General features: G+C 40.3%; 1 protein-coding gene and 1 long non-coding RNA gene across 2 annotated transcripts; one reads left to right on the forward strand and one right to left on the reverse strand.

Annotated features, from left to right (window-relative positions):
- Positions 1-5,373: 5,373 nt before the first annotated feature.
- LOC149105187 (uncharacterized) lies at positions 5,374-5,960 on the reverse strand. Its single transcript, XR_016201358.1, has 2 exons — positions 5,667-5,960; positions 5,374-5,493 (listed from the first exon to the last, which is right to left on the reverse strand). It is a non-coding gene; the product is annotated as an uncharacterized LOC149105187 (long non-coding RNA).
- Positions 5,961-10,878: 4,918 nt separating this feature from the next.
- Positions 10,879-12,310, forward strand: LOC149105188 (uncharacterized). The gene has a single exon (XM_089272329.1). The coding sequence runs from the start codon at positions 11,000-11,002 to the stop codon at positions 12,308-12,310; it is 1,311 nt and encodes a 436-aa protein (XP_089128455.1). The 5' UTR covers positions 10,879-10,999.
- Positions 12,311-20,498: the final 8,188 nt, after the last annotated feature.

Consider the following 20,498-nt stretch of genomic DNA (forward strand, 5'->3'; position numbering starts at 1 on the left):
ATCAGACTTTTTGGCTGCCATGAAATGTTTCATGCAGTCGGACTGGAGACTGTACCGGTGGCAATTTCGAGCCCTGTGAAACTATCATATTTCAAAGTACATCAATGACGCCATGAAATATTCTTAAGAGTGCCTGCCTGTAAAAATCAGACAAATTCTTAATTTCGCGGCAAGGGTAGAAAATTCGATTTCGCTCATATTCTTATGGTAGATAGGCTAGGGCATGACAAAGACTACTGGATAGTTTTTTTGGCAAAATATCCTTTTATTGCAAAGAAATATGCAAATTACCAAACTCTGCTAAAATCGTCATTTGACGCACCATTTTATTACACAAGTTTGAGAGCCTCGCATGCAAAACCACATCATTCTTCCGTCTTTAAAACACTCAAATATTTTTGTGCAATGTTTAAATGCGTACTGGGTTGATTTTAGGGAATGTTGCGTTGTCTTTTTGGGTGCAAAATAATGAAATTTCGAAGACATGTTTTTAATTCACTTAAAAGTACTTCGTGAATATAATTAATTTTCACCATGTGCGAAACCTTCAAATGGATCAAGCTTCTGGTGGTTGAATCGCAGAAGGATGGTCTACAGATTCCTGTAAAAATTTCTTTGGGCAAATGATTGTGAGCGACGCGAGAGCTTTTCAAAGTACGTCAAAAATGCAAATATTTGACCATCCGTCGTCAAATTTCAATTTAGGGAGTAGACGTATATTTTAGCATGCGCCACATGACTTGACCTATGTTAAGTTGAAATAGACACAGAGCTGATAATTTCGAAATGTTCTAACCTTATTTGTTGTACAAGGCAGGTCCAAAGCCGATTTGACGTGTTTCTAGTCGATCTCTCACCATTCGTCGCACATAAAGCTGAAGTTTGCTTTTGTTTACACAAGGTTAACGTTCGATGTACATCGCCTACTGTCAACCTATTATTGGTCGAATACTATGAATCTGTGACCATCTTTCTGCGCTTATGAACATCACTGCATCTAAGTCTAAAATGACTGAGTCATTTGTAGATAGTTGCTTGCTTTACGCCTCGCCAAAATATTGCGTTTGATCGATTGCTGACCATTGCTGATAAGCGTGTCGGCGCAGCACAATCTTACAGCCGTTATTTGTGCGTCACGCAATGCTGTCACGACATATGCTGCACATTTTGATCTATTTTGTATAGAGTACTCTCAGGATAAGTGAAACAATTTAATCATTGTTCATCTGTTTGTTCATATATATAATAATATGTGTTTATTTATATAATCGTGTTCTATAGTGTACGTGGCATCGGTCCAAATCACGTTTGTTGTACGTTCTGACGTTTCAGACAACAGCTGATAAAGCTATTGCCTGTACTCACTAGAATTTTAAGAAAATCGCCATAAACAAATTATAGATCAATGAAGCAAGAACTACCTGAAATAAAAATAGGAAATCACAACGTGTCTAATTCGTGAGAAAAACAGGCTAAATTTAATTAGTAATTACATGAGTAAATAGCCCTGGCTATCCCATTTTATTTGGCGTATTTTGTTTGCTTAGTGGCGAGGCATTGGTATACAACAGAAAATAGTGGACTGTTGTCAATACAGTCCAAAATTATCGTTAGTAAAATATTGTAAATAAAACACCTATTGGCCGGTTACCTCCACGGCCACCATTTGGTCATTCCGAAAAGGGTTTCATTATTGTCTTTACCCCTGTTAAGCGGCCACCCAAAATTTAAGAACTTTGTTTTGGAAAGGGCGATGGCAGATAAGAGTCTGAAACTGAAGGTGCATGACGAGTGATAATTCAAACACACGTCTATCATGATTGTCTTGAATTGACTCCATGTTCACCAAGAAATTTATAGCCCGACAGTGAAAAAGTAAATATTCAAGGTACGCCAACCTCTATTTAAGTGGCTAGCTCCATTAAGCGGTCACCATCCATTTCCCCGAGGGTAGCCCATTGTATTACATGTAAACCAAAAATAATTGCATAGCGCGAAAAGGCCTAGGTATAAGTTTAGCGTTACAGTATTACGCAGGGCATGTAGGTAGCGGTGGTCCAGTAAAAGATAACAACAGGGGCAATGGTAAACTATTCATTCTTTTCATTTCTTAATTCAATCTCTTCCTAGTCAACACGATTGTGTGCTCTCAGTGATTCTAAGCCTTACGGAGCCTTACGTATTAGGATAGAAATTGTCCTACCCCTACCCCCTAAAATGCGATGACAGCATTGCGTGACGAACAAGGAACCGCTGCAGGGAAGGATTCAAGCCATCAAACCATGATGTTCAAACGTAATATTTTGGTGTAGTGCAAAGCAAGCAACTATCTACAAATGACTTAGCCGTTTTTGACTTAGATGCAGTGGTGATCATATGTGTCGAAAGAGGGTCACAGATTCATGGTATTCGACCGTTAAATAAGTTGACAGTTGGCGATGTATATCGGACGTTATGTAAACAAAAGCAAACTTCTGCTTTATGTGCGACGAATGGTGAGAGAAACACGTCAAATCGGCCTTGGACCTGCCTTTTACATCAAATGAGGTTAGAACATTTCGAAATTATCAGCTCTGTGTCTATTTCAACTTAACATAGGTCAAGTCATGTGGCGCATGCTAAAATATACGTCTAACCTGTAAATTGAAATTTGACGACGGATGGTCAAATGTTTGCATTTTTGACGTACTTTGAAAAGCTCTCGCGTCGCTCACAATCATTTGCCCAAAGAAATTTTTACAGGAATCTGTAGACCATCCTTCTGCGATTCAACCACCAGAAGCTTGATCCATTTGAAGGTTTCGCACATGGTGAAAATTAATTATATTCACGAAGTACTTTTAAGTGAATGAAATACATGTCTTCGAAATTTCATTATTTTGCACCCAAAAAGACAATGCAACATTCCCTAAAATCAACCCAGTACGCATTTAAACATTGCACAAAAATATTTGAGTGTTTTAAAGACGGAAGAATGATGTGGTTTTGCATGCGAGGCTCTCAAACTTGTGTAATAAAATGGTGCGTCAAATGACGATTTTAACGGAGTTTGGTAATTTGCATATTTCTTTGAAATAAAAGGATATTTTGCCAAAAAAACTACCCAGTAGTTTTTGTCATGCCTTAGCCTATCTACCATGAAAATATGAGCGAAATCGAAATTTCGACCCTTGCTGATTTATTTTCCATTTTTATGGACAGGGACTCTTAATGCTCCAATGCATTATCCATGAATCGAGAGTCATGAAAATCAAGGTAAAACAATAATTAACTACATAGTATATTCAACGAATTACAGTAGTGGTTTTGTGTAACCTGTGAATATATGGTTAAAATGTAAAACTCGCAAAAAACAATAACAAGTAAAATAAAATTGTCACGAATGAAAGGACGCTGTTTTTTAATTTTGAAATAAGGGTCACACCAAAGGAAAAAAAAAGCAGTTTAATTTAAGTGGCAGGAAATTATTAGTAATTAGGAAAACAAAAGGAAGCTTGCAGAGTTTTTGAGTGGATAAAATAATTGTATCAAGTTGATGTGCTTTTAATCAAAGTTCAAATGAAGAGTATTTATTTTATTCTGACTTGTAAGTTTGATTTTGTAAGGATTGCCTTAATGTGCCTTAATAAAATTAATGTGTTTTCTCTTTTAAATAAAACTGAGGGTTCCCGGTCCCCCACAGCATTTTTTAAGGTCTTATCCTAGACCTCGCTGTGTATTAGCCGCTCTAACAGGCGGGGGTTTCATGAAGGCACCACCATCACTCATTGTTGCCGGGCATTTACTAACACTCCCCGAAGAGGTTTTTCAGTGTTAATCCCTAAATTGAAACAAGCTTCACTTGAATTCTGAGGCAAATGTTTATTTTAAGAACATCAAATTTTAGTGGGGCAACTATCACCTGATAGTTTCTCGACAGAAACTCTCTATTGTTTAAATAATCTATTATCTTAACTGCAGTATCCAATACAGTACATGTATATCTAAAATATACAATAACCATATCCAGTTAACTGTTAATCAAACCTATCAAAAGTGAAATTATTTTGATTTTTTATTTAAATTTGAAGCTGCTGGATGCTTTTTGTGTTTACAAAAATTATTTCTGGCATTCCATTTATAAAGCTTGTAAACATTCTAAACAAATATAATGAAACCTACATTACGATAAACTCTAGGGGCTTCTGATCAAAAAAAAATGTTGTAACTACTGTTTTTTTCTTGCTCAGCTAGTTTACTTGCACATCACTTTTTTAAAATGTTTATAAAGAGTGGCTTCCAGGCTCCACTTAGTGAGAAGAGTTGCATTTTAGAATTTAAGTAAAATATGATTTACATTTTAGTATGTATATAAATTAAAGCTGTATATACTCTTTAGAAATCGATATATTGTTCTTAGGAGTTTTTCTTGCTTTCCATCTATTACTTATATGTTGCCATTCAATAAAATTCAGCAATTATTACATGTATGTTCTGTCACCATCAAACATTCAAGTGGACCATATAATGTACTATTGACACAATGTAAATGATTTGTACATTAAAGATCTGAGCAATGTTCCAATGTATTATGAAGCTGACATTTTGCAAAAGAAAATATTATTGAAAAACTACCTTCTCTTTTTCTGAATGTTAAGGATCTCCAGCATTTTCAAAGATATTATAATTTTTAGCTCACACTTGCTCAGAACTCAGAGCTGGCATCTGCATAGCAACGTATTGGACGCTGCCATCTGCTCTAATAGGGTGTAAATGGAGTAGTTGTTCAGCTCTAGCCATTAACTAGCTGATGCTAAAAAGTAGACATGATTACTATATATTTTAGTCAATGACTTCATTTTGTACGTGTATGAATTAGTCTGTTCATATTTTGCCAATTATATGTATAAAGCAATTAGGATAATGAAAATCATTTATTTACTGTAAACAATAGAACCCCATTTACACCACAGGACAACCTTACACAAGGGAGCTGGCATCTGCCTCAGGTTTAGCCATCTGCTCAGTATAACACAGAGCTGGCATCAATCGCAAGTGTATGACCATCTGCTCAATACATGTCAAAAGGACAGCTGAGCTGGTAAAACAGTACCAGTGGCTCATGCTGTCTGGTAAATTCTCTCAACATCATTCCATAAGAATTCACAAAATACACACTTATCATTCAGCCTTAAGGTAAATATATACTTTACTAACTTAAAAAGCTATATTGCTTAATGAGGATGACCAATTTATGTAATGAATTTTCTCGTTTCGATTAAAATTATGACAATGATAGAAATGTGTTTTAATTACTTTCCTTTTTGCACATAAGTAATAACCACGTGATTAGAAACTTAATTCAAAAATAACTGATATCATTACATGTATGTATTTTGTGAATTTTATGGTGCTGGTTTACCCAGCATCCAGGGCCACCTCTTTGCTAGCTGCCATCTGCTCAGTCTCAGTCACCAGAGTGCATGAATGTTGAAGCACATAATAATATTATGCCTACTGTAGTGTTTGTAAGGTACATTTCGGTGCATCATACATAATATACTTAAGCGCGCAATGTAAGTTGGGAAGTTGATTATTAAAGCAGCATGGCGGACTTCTAGATTGGATTCGTGTGTCGTATCCGTTCATTGCAATAATCCAGTTCCATCGGTTGTGGAACGTGACACCTACAGTTGACTGCAGTGGCTTTCATAATTCTGCTGCAGAATATCAAAGGGAGCTGGCTGGCATCTGCCAAAACTCTAGGCCTGAATATACCCTTTCTTATTTTCTTAATACTGTAGCTGTGAAATATAAAACATGGGCATGTTCATTACACAGCCTACCTGCTCAGTGCTACTCACAGCCATTAATTTTTATTTCAAACAACGTAATTTGCAGTGACAAACCTCAAAATCAAGGTTTTTAACTCTACCGTCAAAAGGCACATTATGTTTATGGGCATCTCCATAGCACAAACTAAAGACAGAGCTTCCCACTCAGCATGTCTAAGTTGAAAAATGATAAATGATTTTTATGCACAACTACAACAAAGAATAAACCTGTTGCAAAGAAAACGATGAAGTTTACAGCTATGAATTAGGTCTAGCGACAGAATGTTTGCCAGATCATCATCTTAGCAGTTGTTTTCAGTTCCTTTTACAAATGTTGCAAAGAAACCCATTTTCCCAATTTTGCTTTTGGTATTTATATCCAAATATTTAAACTTTTTTTTTTTTTTTTTTTTTATCCTTTGACTCTATCATAGGCAACGTTCTACCATTAAATATGAACTGGTTCGGAAAACAAATCAATCAAATCAAACATTAAAAAAGTTGCTTAAAGTAGCAACAAAGCGTAGCTCTTTTCTGGCTAAAGTATGGTGGGTTAAAAAACAAAACAAATGACTCCTACTGTATGCAGTGACTGAAGGAGATTTTATCATTTTTAATTGACATGGATGGTCACATAGACCCATCTTAATTGCATGTAGACATGTTGAATGGCAGTACAATTCCTTCTTAATAATTATTTTATGTGGCCATTCACAGACCCACAGCTACACAAACTGTTTGTAAGATAGTTAAGACACTGAAGCAGTGATGTGCTCAAACATAATAACAACACTTTTGCATAGCATTGTACCATCATACCTTTGTGAATTTTGCTCAAAATGCAGTGGACTAGTTGAGAAATACCTCAATGGCTTTGAGACTGTGCCCACTCCACCAGTCTGAGATAGATTCCATCTCGATATGCTGGTGTTGACATCTCTCTTTCCTGACACTGAGTGGCTAAGACATGCAGCCTTTCCATTTCCACAGCTCTAGCTCGAGTAGTGGGAGTGTTCACAGGCCTCAATCTGTCAACATTGAGTAGGACATCTTCATGAAAGGCAAAGTCAGGATCCATGCCTTCTCCACCTGCTGATTTTGCTCTTGACAGTGCTACGAACAGGGCTCCTGGATTCTTTGCTTCAAAGTCGTGTTTTACAGGGTGAATGACAATATACCTGAATGCCTCTCCTGTGCCTACAGTACCGGACAGAAGTAACAGGGAACGCGTTATTGGAACGCAAATGGAACGCGAAATAGAACGCTGCGGGATCGCCAAAGGAACGCCAAAATTTCTCGCGAGCTGGAGCGCGTTCTGAACAAGAATGCGTTCTGAACAAGAACGCGTTCTAATGAGAACGCGTTCTCGCGTTCCATTGAGAACGCGTTCTCGCAACCAGTAGATGGAACGCGTTCCGGTCATCAATACATGTACATATATAACAGCAAGCTCAATTAGTAATTGCCTTTTCGCAGTAGTATCGTCTCCGTTCAGCCGTTTTTAAACGACGAAATCTCGAATTCGGACATGACGGAAAGAACTGTTGCACTGGGTAAGTAAGACTTATTATTGTTTTGTTTTATTTACTGTTTGTACTTTTTCGTTTACTGGTGTTTAATTCGAGTCTAGTTTAAGTTCATTGTGCCAAAGAATTGTAAGCGTAAGACTTGGGAACGTACATAGAGACGTTCGTGCATCAATGTTTGTTTAACGAATCTTATCTCGTGATGTTAATAGCTCAGAAACTTCCTGTATTTGTGGGGGTGAAGTTTGTCAACGAAAAAAAGACAGCCCTCGTCCAGAATAAACACATCAAAAGTGGACCCCTCCAAGAAGGAGCGGAAGTTGTCGTTAATTTTAATGGCAAACACGAAAATGCAAGAATTGCCGTTTTAAGTGGTGAGTGTATTAACTTTACCTTCAGATAATTTATTTTACCTATCAATAAGATTTAGACAGTGTATAAACAAAAGGGTTTTAAATGGCTTTTAAGTCGAATTTTGGCTATGAAAATTTTAGACAAATATTCACAAAAATGTTTTTAACGTCATGATAACGGCCAGGTTTAACGCAACCATTTTTGAAAATATTTGATTGAAACACACCTTGATATTCCTACTGTTACCTTACTTACTGCATTTCCGGTGTCCTCGACTAGAAATCACAAGTTGACACTTGCAATTCAAGGGCATCTCCCCAGCTAATGTCGCTAAATTGCCGCGATCTAAGATTTACGCTGTCTGAACAAGAGCGTACACAACTACGTGGAATTGGAGCTTCCTGCGGTGTATTTCATGGTTGCAATTCCAAGCAATCCCGTGTTTCAGGACGTAATTACGAGTGACAACGTCTAATTGAAGAATTTTCTTCAAGTGTACGAAAAAAACAAATTTTTCTGTCATTGAAATGACAACATAAACAGAATGAATGAAAATGAATGAGCATTTACCGCCGGCGCCAGAGAGACTCCCGCTCATCTGTCAAGTCGAACCAATCAGCGACGTTTATTTTGGCGCGCTTCCTTCGTCACGCTCTCCGGCTACCGTCAAGTTGCACTCGCTTTGTCCCGCGTTCGCGAAAAGTGATTTTAACCACTTTTTTTATTCGACGAACGAGTTTAAAATTTATAATCTTTCGCTCTCTTGCATCAAAGGAATTAATATTCAATGCAATTAAAATTGCCTTACCGTGATCCGACTCTGTAATGTTATCCGGCGGCGCTTTTTGTGTCGTTTCTATCGCTAGCAAAGGGTGACCGTAATCCCGTTTCACTCTCCAATTCTGACAAAATACACGTGTCTTGTTTTCTTTAAACGGAAATTTAGTCGTTTCAATTTTCAGGTGTCACGTTCTGAATTTTGCTCTCATCACGTGTCACGACTATAACTCTTGGTGGTAAATGTTTTTCTGGATATGTATTTCTTATAGGAGTGCGACTGTACGATTTACCTGAGGAGGTATTATTAAAGATCTGTGGATATATCCAGTTGCCTGATCTCTTAAGGACTGTCTCACCGGTATGCCGAAGGTTTAGAAACATTTGCCACTGCCCTGCTCTTTGAAGACACTTTCGTTTTGATGTTTTCTACAACAAGTCACACTTTGACGACACTTTTCTTCACGCGCATGATTTTCGAAGCTTATCATTTGTCAGCTACGTCGGGCAACTGAAAATGGAAGTTCCAGAGCAATACATCGAAGATGGTTTATGCTGCTGCACTCAATTGAGGGAGCTGGATATTAGTTACAATCGCTCAATCATGAATTTAACGTTTTTATTTAAGATGCCCAATTTAGAAATTCTTAACATCGAGTATTGCTGCAATGTCGATGCTGAAACAGCGGTGCAGGCACTTAAGAGCTTGCAACGTCCAAAGAAAGTAGTTATGGCATTGTGTAAGCAGTTTACCATGGAACAGATCTGTGAAATATTTTGCAGTAACAACTCATATGTGCACATTGATGTTGAGAACTGCTCCCATCTTTCTGTTAAGTGTTCAAAGGCCATTTTACAGGCTAATCTGAGCTACGGTGTTTTATGTTTACTCCCATTTGGGGTCCTCCTCCTAAGTGGGTGGAGTTGATGGCTAAGAATAGCCAGGTCACATTCTCCGCTGACCTAGACCGAATGTTTGAGAGGTGCATTTATCCTGATTGGCTGCTTCCTGGAGAGCTGGATGAACTTTAAAGTGGCTTTCAAAAGTTTACAGCACTTTTGCTTTAATGAATCATTACTGCAACTCAGTTGGTGGCAATATTGGTATCAAAGAACAGTTTAATCACTGGTGAACAAATTTTAATCTTTCTCGGCGTAACAAGTTACCATAGCAATGGTAATTAACCTGTCAAAAACACCTGGAATTTTGGGTATACATGCCAATTTTACTTCAACAATGAGTTAGGTAGCCTCTATTTCTTATTATCCAGTAATGATCAGCCTATCAAAATACAACTTCCTACCAAGTGTGGAGGGAGTTCAGGGCCACCATAAATTTGAAGAAAGTTAAGGTGGGTCCAAAGTGTCTTGTCCTTTCACAGATTTTATTTAACTTTGCAGGAAGTTGTATTGTGATAGGCTGACCACTATTGGATAACTAAAACAACTGGGGTTACCAAGGTCATTATTGAGCTAAAATTGGTATTTCAACCAAAAGTTTTGACAGGTTATACTGTTGCCTTGGTAGTGTAAGTGCTGATCCATCAAAGTTAGAGGACTGTTAACTGTTAGAAGCCACTTTTTTGTCTGCCATTGTAAAGTGAATAAAACAGTTTCTTTTTCCTATTCTGTTTAGTCATTTAACAATTCATCAATGAAATGTTCTGCCCTGATCTCAACTGCATACCTTATTTGGGGAGGAAGGGGAAGGAGGACCCTTGGAGATGACACTCTTTTAAACTACAGTTGAACACATTCATACTGTATGACCAGCAACACTGGGTCATTGAATTTTTTTAAGTTGTAGTAATTGGGGGATGAGATTAATAAGCACAATGAGGAAATATCTGGACTTTCAATTCATTGGGGGTGCCAAACTGTGGTCATAATAATGAGGTAGTCATTAATGAGGTGTTTTCCATTGTATCATAATACATTCTGCTGAACAAACAAGACAAATTGACATCCCGTAATCAGTCCAACAGCAATTGACCTAGAAAAGGACCATCAAATGCTTTAATAGATGGACTAAATTTGATTAGTACAATATCTTTTCAATTTGAAAAATACTGTTCTTGACACAAGAGATCGGTCAAAAACCCTAAAATCCCTGGGTGAATGGGAAAAAGAAAATCTTGAAGATGCCTCGAGAAAAAAAGAAGAAAAGAAGAAAAAAAGGAAGCAAGACAAAACTTCACCACAAGTAGCTGACAAGGTACAAGTATGCATAACTAACAACAACAACAACACAACTGTGCTGTTGGCCTGTCACTTGTACCTAGGCCCTCCCTGAGGGAAACTACATCCGGGTTCCCCAGATCATGTTGTTGTTGTAACACGAAGCCCTCGTGATCAAGCTCAGGAATAAAGACTGTGTTCATTGAGCTCTCGATATTGTTTGAGTCGTCTGTACCGCCCGACATGGTGTCAGAAGTGGGATCGATCCGATAAACCGACAAGAGAAGCATTCACGGAGAGTAAACGTACATTTAGCGAATTTAACGACCACAGCCGACTCGCCAAACAGCGATGGCGAACCTCAAGCGACCCGAATTGAAACTCGGGGGGAATATGTCAGAAAATTTCAAGAACTTCGAACTCAGATTCCACGACTACTGTATCCAAGCCGACTACAGAAACTTGGCGAAAAATCCCGAGACAGAGAGAGCAGATTACTACAAGAAACCGTTACTGGAAATATCAGCGCTACGATCGTCAATGCCGGACGAAGCTTTGCAGGTGATCCGTTACACAATCGAACCCCAGATAACAGCTGATGATCAGAAAAAACCATGGATCTGGATGGACAAATTACGACTTCATTACACTGGATCTATCGGAAGCTCCCTACTGGCAGACAGATTTAAATTCTGGAACACTCAACAAAGCCCACACGAATCTGTTCAAGAATGGGAAGTTAAGGTCAGACAGGCGGGCAGCCTGTGCTCGTACAATACACTGACAGACGAAATGTGCCGCGACAAATTCGTTTTTGGCTTGCACGATGGCACAATGAGAGCTGAGCTACTAAAAACGCACTTAAAGTCGGATGGAATGCCTAAGAACATGCAAGACGTCGTCGCCGAAGCCAAGGCCCTCGAGTCAGCCCAAAAAGCCAACAAACTCATTACAGACGCCACAAAAGGAATTGAGGAACAAGTAAATTGGATAAGCCACAAACAAATGAAACTAAAGCGGGAGCCTGGAACCTGCTTTTGGTGCGGAGACCGACGTGGACCCCACCCTTGGAAAACATGCCCTGCAAATGGTAAAACCTGCACTAAGCGTGGAATTAACGACCACTTCTCCAGAGTCTGTCTCGAGACAGGTCCCCCTCAACAAGAACAACCACGGAGAACTACCCAATGGCAAGCTCAGGGCAGGGGTCGAGGCCACAGAGCACCTCGCGGCCGGTCCCAACCAAAACCCCCTCGTGAACAAAACCTACATCTGCTGCAGACGGCAAATGATCACCACCCTGTGGAATACTACACTGATGACTACGAAGAACAGTGCTACTCCCTGGAAACACGGCAAATACACAGCATCCACACAAACCATGCAAAGAAAAAGTACTTTGTTACACTGCCCATGTCTGCAACTGGGAACAAATTCACCCCGGTGACATTCCAGATAGACACCGCCGCCACCTGCAATACCTTGTCTGAAGATACTCTTCTCAGGCTCACGCCAAACATGAAGCTTAGAAAGTCACCCTACCTACTACACCCCTATGGCGACTCCCAGCCGCTGAAACCACTTGGGCAGATTGACCTTCTGTGCGAAAGAAACAAAAGATACGAATCGCTTACACTCCAGATACTTCCTCGGATGTCATGATGAACAAACCAGCCCTTCTCTCTGGCTCCGACTGCGAGGCACTGGGGCTCATCACCATCAGGGCGCACGAAATATTTTCACTCACATCAGCAGTAAAAGACTCGTCAGGCAAGAGAGCCCCTGCCTACCCAGCCAGCTCATCACAAACCAATCCAGACCCAGGCATCCCAACAGCCCAAACCAACAGTACACTCAATGGAGTAAAAGGCCGCCACCCTGACCAACCCAACAGTGCCAGCCCATACGGTGACCCAGCAACGCCCTCACCTTCTAAACCTGTAATGATCCCTTCCAAAAGACGCCTGGCCCCACCCGGGAAACTCACAAAGGAAGACATACTCAAACAGTATCCTGAAAACTTCGAAGGCCTTGGCTGCCTGGGACCCCCAGTTCATTTCGAAGTAAAAGCTGACGTGTCACCAGTACAAATGCCAATACATCGAATCCCTGTGGCGAAACGCATCAAAGAAAAGGAAGCCCTTGACAGATACGCTGCAGCTGGTATCATAAAGAAAGTAGAGGAACCCACCTCGTGGTGCTCCAATGAAGTCATTAAAGAGACACCAAAGAAGACAAGAATCTGCATTGACCCCAGTCAAACAGTCAATAAAGGTATTCTCAGACCAGTGTATCAAATGCCAACACTGTCCGAACAACTCCATAAACTCTGCCATGCCAAATGTTTCTCACTAGTTGATGTCAGAGAAGGTTTTCTACACGTACCCCTTGATGAAGAATCGTCACTGATGACGACAATGCACACGTCCTATGGGAGATACCGATGGCTCCGCCTCCCATTTGGCATATCAAGCGCCCCCGAGGAATTCCAAAAGCGCCTCATGTCAGCTCTAGAGGGCCTTGATGGAGTATTATGCATCGCAGACGATATACTTGTCTTTGGAGACGGAACAACCTACCAAGAAGCTGAGAAAGATCATGACCGCCGTCTTGTCGCGCTTATGGAGCGCTGCTCAAAAAAGAACATAAAACTAAACCAGAGCAAACTGCAGTTCAAACTAAAACAAGTCGAATTCATGGGCAATGTCATAACTGATCGAGGAATGCAAGCAGACCCAGACAAGATAGCAGCAATCTCAGCAATGGCCCCACCCCGAAACAAAGCAGGTGTTCAGCGATTCGTAGGAATGGCCAACTATCTCTCACCCTATTGTCCGAACCTCAGCACCATTATCCGACCTCTCACCCAACTCACCAAGTCAGATATCCCCTTTATGTGGGCACAAGCACAAGATGACGCATTTAGCAAAGCCAAACACCTCATTTCCACTGCACCAGTGCTCCAATACTATGACCTCAGTAAACCGGTCACACTTCAGGTCGATGCAAGTGAAGAAGGCCTGGGCGGTGCTCTTCTTCAGCCCAATAGTGAAGGACGCCTCCAACCTGTAGCATACACATCAAACAGCCTCAACGCAACAGAGCAACGATACTCCCAAATCGAAAAAGAGTGCCTGGCCATTTGTAACGCATTTGGAAAATTCGACCACTGGCTCTATGGCAAATCTGACATAGAAGTTCACACCGACCACCAGCCACTTGAGACCATCCGCAAAAAGCCTCTCCATAAAGCCCCAGCACGGCTACAGAAAATGCTAATGAGACTGCAGAGATACCGCTTCACCATCAAATACAAGAAAGGAACCTCGCTCTACCTGGCAGACACTCTTTCAAGAGCAGCACTGCCTACCCCAGTACATGCCAGGGTCACAGACTTTGAAGTATTCAGGACCGAACTCACAGAGGAATCCGATACCCGCAACCCTCGCCTCACAGAAACCACCGAATCTCGCCTACGCGACGAGACCAAAAAGGATGAACACCTCTCCAAGTTATTGGCCACAATCGCCCAAGGCTGGCCAGATGACAGAAAGCAGCTACCACAACCACTACGAGCATACTGGACCTACAGAGACGAGCTAACCACTGACAATGGCCTCATCTACAAAGGCGCACAAGTTATGATACCGCAGTCCATGCAAGCTGAAATGCTGCTGAAAATCCATGCAAACCACTTTGGTCCTGAGTCAAATGTACGCATGGCACGAGAAGTACTATTCTGGCCCGGGATGAGACAAGCAGTTTTTGATATGTGCAACAACTGCAGTACCTGCGCACAGTATGGATCAAAGTCAACAAAAGAACCCATGAGATCACTCCCGATTCCAACACTACCATGGCAGATCATCAGCCAAGACATCTTCATGCACAGACAGAAAGCCTACCTTGTAACAGTGTGCCATTTTTCTGATTGGATCGAAGTGGATGAACTTGACGACACTTTGGCAACATCAGTCATCAACAAAACCAAAGCTCATTTTGCCAGGTTTGGCGTTCCACGTATCTGCCACACAGACAACGGACCACAATTCACCAGTAAGGATTACATGGACTTTGCCTCTCTATACGGGTTCAAACATACCACCTCAAGTCCCTACCACTCCCAAGGCAACGGTCGAGCAGAGGCAGCAGTGAAAGTATCGGAGTCAATGCTAAAGAAATCAGGTGACTTCCAAATCGCCTTGCTCAACTACAGAAACACACCACCAAAGGGCCACACCTACTCTCCGGCCCAACGCATGGTGAGCCGCCGGACACGCACAATGCTCCCAACACCTGACCACCTTCTCGAGCCCATGTTAATCAACCGTGACACTGTTTCAGCAGAAATCAAAGCCAAACGCAACGCCAGTAAAGCTCACTATGACAAGACCGCGGGTCCAGAGCACAATATAATCAACATTGGTGAATTTGTGTATGCACGACCACCGACAAGCAAACCAGGCAACCCATGGGCGTATGGCCGTGTCGCTGAAAAACGCCACTCAAGATCTTACACCATACAAACGCCCCACAGTACCATTCGACGAAATCGGATACACATCAGGCGTGCAGCACCTCCTCCTCCCCCAACACCACCCTCCACTCCACCTACACTCCTGCCTCGACCAGGACACAGTCTTGCACATCACTACAATCCTCTAGGATCAGAGCTGAACATGCCCACTAATCAGCCTAAACAGCAACCACCTCCCTCGTCGGACACAAGTAACAGCGGCCCTGATCTCGACACCTCTTCCCCGGCACAAACACAAGAACCCAGTACCCCAGACACGGACCAAAGTGCGCCGTCTACCGACACACCTCCTGCTACAACCCAAGAACCGCCAATGGATCACCAACCCGAAGTGAGAACCCGCACAAGACTCATCAAACCACCAACTAGGTTCGAAGACTTTGAACTCAAGTAATGCCGACCATTAACGTTTGCACTGCATAACAACACGGTTGCAGAACCTTTCATGATAACAGTCAGAACAGAATCTTATATAAGGCTGATATTGCCTACTTTACTCTGTTTTTATTTATTATTACTATTTTTTTTCAAAGAAGGGGGGATGTTGGCCTGTCACTTGTACCTAGGCCCTCCCTGAGGGAAACTACATCCGGGTTCCCCAGATCATCTTGTTGTTGTAACACGAAGTCCTCGTGATCAAGCTCAGGAATAAAGACTGTGTTCATTGAGCTCTCGATATTGTTTGAGTCGTCTGTACCGCCCGACAGTGCCTTCTAGCCTATTTCCAGAGGGGAGGTATCACCGTATGGATATTTTCTGGAACCACACATTTAGAATGCAGCATAAGTATATGATGTCTAAGTATCCAACATTAATAAAACCTAGGTAATTGGACACACACATGACTATGCAGCACCAAAGATGTTGGCCAAGAAACGGATCAAAAAAGTCTGTTGAAAGCCTTTCAAAACAAAGAACTTATTGATTGCTCCAAAACCCATCACCCACCAATAGTTTTAGTAAATACAGGCTGAAGGCTGCTCAGAGTAATTGCATTGTGTCTCCAATATAAACAGCAAAGATCTGAAGACAGCATTGGTCGTTACTGAAATATACAGTACAGTAACAACCTTTTTCGATTGTTTTTGTACTTGTAGTATAACATGGAGACATGATGCAGTTACTCAAAGTAGCCTTCATCCTGTATTAATTCACTGGAGTTATATTTTTTGCAACATGAAAGAAACATACGATTTTACTCTTGTGTATCTGTATTATTTACATATCACTGGCAACATAATTCTTCATACTTATACCTTAATTTTGTAAAATATTCAAACTAAATTATCTGTAACTAATTTAGATTTTGAATGTATTTCTTCACCGAGAGTGAAAATTATTGAGGAGGGTAAACCAGATGCAAATATCAAGGAAGTTGAAGAGACCCCATTAATAAAAGCAAAAAATACACCCCTGATTCATCTTACAAATGAGGAGAAGATCTTCGTTGAAAACCAACTTGGCATGTTCAGAAAGCAAAGGGATACTAATCCCACAGACAAGACACAACTAACCAATGAAAATGTTGCAACAGCAACAGACCCTGGGCTTATTTATGACATGACTCCACAGATCACAATACCTGAAGCCCTGACAACAAACATTTTTGTGACTGACATAGACACAACAAAACCAACCACAACAATTAACACTACAAAAACATCGGACTCTTTACTGACCTTCACAGAAATGACACCACAGACCTCAATACTGGACACTCCAGCAACAAACACTTTTCCAACTTTCCCAGACTTCACTGAGCTGATGAACACACCAAGTGCAACTGTGACTACAAACACCGTTCCAATTTATGACATGGCACTACACATCACAATGCTTAACAAGTCAAAAACAAACACTACTGCAGCTTGCACGGACTTGGAACAACTTGCCAAGGCAGCTGACACAACAACCAAAAGTGTAACAATTTATGACATGACACAAAAAAACACAATACTTGACACCAGGACAACAAACACCTTTTCAACTTTCACAGACATGACACAACAGACAATGCAACTTGACACAACCACCACCTCAAACAGTTTACAGACTTCAACTCACTTACCACGACAGACAGTGACACATACCACAACAAACACTGATGAACTTTGTGTACCACTGGACTGGACAGACACCACACTGACTGACTGAAGAAAAGATCAACAGAATCCTCTTGTTCCTAGAGATGCCTAAAAAGGCAAATATTAAACAAAAGAAGACAGAACACCACATCCAAATCCTTCCTACCCAAGATGAAAATGGTGAATATACCATACCACCTGAAGTCAAGCAAAAGATCCTCAACTCAAGCACTGGGAAAGGAAACTTTGTTTTCACTATTTTTTCACAGGAGGAGCGAAAAGGCTGCAACTGCACTGGAAAGTCATCTTCTGGTGCAGATGTGGAACCTCTTAATCCTGGCAAATTAAAAGCAGTGAAAAAAAGTGTGTTCCAACTGTATGGAATCCCTCCAAACTCTCAAGAAATAGTTTGGAGGGAAGAATGTGTAAAAGCAATTGATTATTCTTTGAGGAAGGAGAGGTGGTTAGTGAAGAACAGTTAAAGAAACAACAAAATCAAACAACAGTAACAGGCCCCAATAAATTTGGGCTACATTTTCATACATTTTTATTGGGCAATTAGGAAAAAAAAGCTACCACAGTTAAAGGCCACAGCAATTTTTGAACTTTAGACATGGGCTACATGTATGTTTGCTGGCACTTTGCTTATTCAAGCTTCACACAAAACCATTTAATTATTAAAAAAACAACAAAAAGCAAACATTAAACAGAAATATGCCACTGACAGAAAAAAGTTATTTTTACTTTCAATGTAGGCTACAAGTATGTTTGATCTGAGAGAAATTGTTCATTAAAGTTTCATACCTTTTTTATCAGTTAACAAAAAAAATTACAAGATCTGCCTGTACATGTCTATCACTATTATCAATAACAATTAAAGGGGCCATGGGGCGAAACCGGTATCATTCTGGTGTTATACTCACATCCAACAGATTGTTTTGATGGTGCAAAGATCTTAAAAATGGCCAATCAAATCATTTAACCCATTAATTCCAGAAAACTTCACATATCTCTGAAGAGGATTTTTAATGACAATGCACAGATGCTCCTCTCCAATTTTTCTTTCAGGGAGCTGGTGGCTGTACATTTTGAAAACCAAGAGTTATCAATAGCACTTATATGCCTCAGTCTATGTTTTGTGCCAGCATGAACATTTATGATCTGATAGTGCATTCTCAGTATCCAGAAGTGGCCCCTCTCCTGGCAATAACTACTGGTACCACTTTGTCAATATGCCTTATATACCTTTTGTTCACTTCAGGGGTAACTTGGGCCCAGAATTGTTTTATCCCCTGAACCAGTTCATTCTTGGTTTTGGGTTTCACATGTTTTCGCAAATACCACTTCATGGTACCCCAAAGGTTCTCAATTGGGTTGAGATCCTAGGTCCAAAAAAAAATAAATAAATAAACAAACAAATCAGAAAATACATAGTGGTTTTAATGTGATCCATCAGTTAAGTTTACACTTACTTATTATCATTTTAGAGTGCTTTTCAATTGAGTGTCGTAAAACCAAAACCAAACAAATTACTTACCAATCATTAATAAAACCTAGCTAATTGTGCTATATCAGTGATAAAGCAGCTGTCCTACAACCCCAAAAGCAAAACTTCCGAAGAGATCGGTTGTTTTGAAGTAGTTTTTCTCATAAAACAGCGACGAAAACACGCTAGTTCGCCCGTGACGAATTTTTAATCTCCAGGCGTTCCAACCCTTTGACCGAAGAGCCTGGAAATTAGTCCGTGGAAAATACCTGGTTACAAAGCTACGGGCGTTCCACGAACGGGTGTGTCATCTGTAAACAACGAATGCAAACGAAAATACTACAGAAAAACTGTGTAAATAGAGTAATCCTTATCACAAATTACCATTAAAAGATCAAGCATATGTCAAAGCTGGCGAAAATGATGTGCATTCTACTAAAGAGCTTAAACTGTGGGTAAAACTTTGAAGTGTTGTTCGGAACATTCGAAAGGCTTTTAACTTTTGAAATTTCCGTATAATCCAGCGTGTTTTCCACACAATCAACCCATTTTTCCGCATTATTCCCCCGAAAATTTCCGCATAATTCGTTATTGTTTAGCGCGTCCTGTAAGATCCCCTGAGCATAAAACAATTTATTGTCACGACGAAGAATAAAAATCGTCACGAAGCTTAAATTCAGGTGTTGGAAAATATAACACGGGATTCTTATCACTACACGAGCAAATAAAGTGGTAATAATTAATTCAACTGGTTCATTTACTTTAACTATTTATTTATTAAAAAAAAAAAAAAAAAAAACATTGAAGAAACGAAGCCTACCGGTGATTCGGGTGGTGTACGCCAACAGTTGATTCATTCATTCGTTTCAAGCCATGTCAAAGTTGTCCGACTAGTACATACATACATACATACTTTATTGACTTTCCCTTTAGAGGCTTTTCAAAGACAATACAATAATAATTTAAAACTACTTAAAAAACTCTAAGATTCATTAAGATTAATTAACTAGAATTAGGAATCTATAAAATCCTTAATAAGTTTACGTTTAAGATAAAACTTAAAAGCAGATACTTTCTCGAGAGTTTTTAGAGAGCTATCCATGGAGTTCCAGATACTGACTGTTCTGTAGTAGAACGTTCTCTGACCACCTGCAGACTTAAAAAGAGGAATGTTCAGCATTTGTGAACTTCTTGTGGCACGTCCGCTTATTTCTCCTCGCTTACTGAACTGGGAAGACAGATACTCCGGCACGTTAGACATTTGTAGGCCATAATAGCGCTCCTGAAATATAACTGAGTCGCGACTGGTAGCCATTTAAGCTCTTTTAAAACTGGTGTGATGTGATCATATTTGTGTGTACTGGTCGCAATTCGAGCGGCAAAGTTCTGAATACCTTGTAATTTATTTATGTTACTTTTTGATGTATTCGCCCACACGTTCGAACAATAAAAAAGTTTACTAAAAACTAAAGTATTTATAATAGTTAGTAGGGTGCATTTGTCAAAAACATGCTTTGTGCGGCTTATTTGACCGAGACAAGACATACAGGAGGAGACAGTCTTGGTAATGTGTTCGTCATAGGTCAGGTTCTTGTCCAAAATCACCCCAAGATCTTTAGCGGTGTGCTCTGGTACGAGTTCTCTTCCCATGAAGGTGAGGCTGGGAGTGTCCAGTCTGGAATGCATTTGCCTGCTGCCAAACACCGTGAGTTTAGTTTTGCTTGGGTTCAACAATAAATGGTT

The sequence above is a fragment of the Orbicella faveolata genome, unplaced genomic scaffold, assembly GCF_042242905.1.
Source record: "Orbicella faveolata isolate gen_17 unplaced genomic scaffold, um_ofav_v1 contig_34, whole genome shotgun sequence".
Taxonomy (NCBI): domain Eukaryota; kingdom Metazoa; phylum Cnidaria; class Anthozoa; order Scleractinia; family Merulinidae; genus Orbicella; species Orbicella faveolata.

Bases quoted from the DNA above. Each gene is read 5' to 3' on its own strand.
- LOC149105188 (XM_089272329.1), top strand. From the start codon at position 11,000: ATGGCGAACCTCAAGCGACCCGAATTGAAACTCGGGGGGAATATGTCA.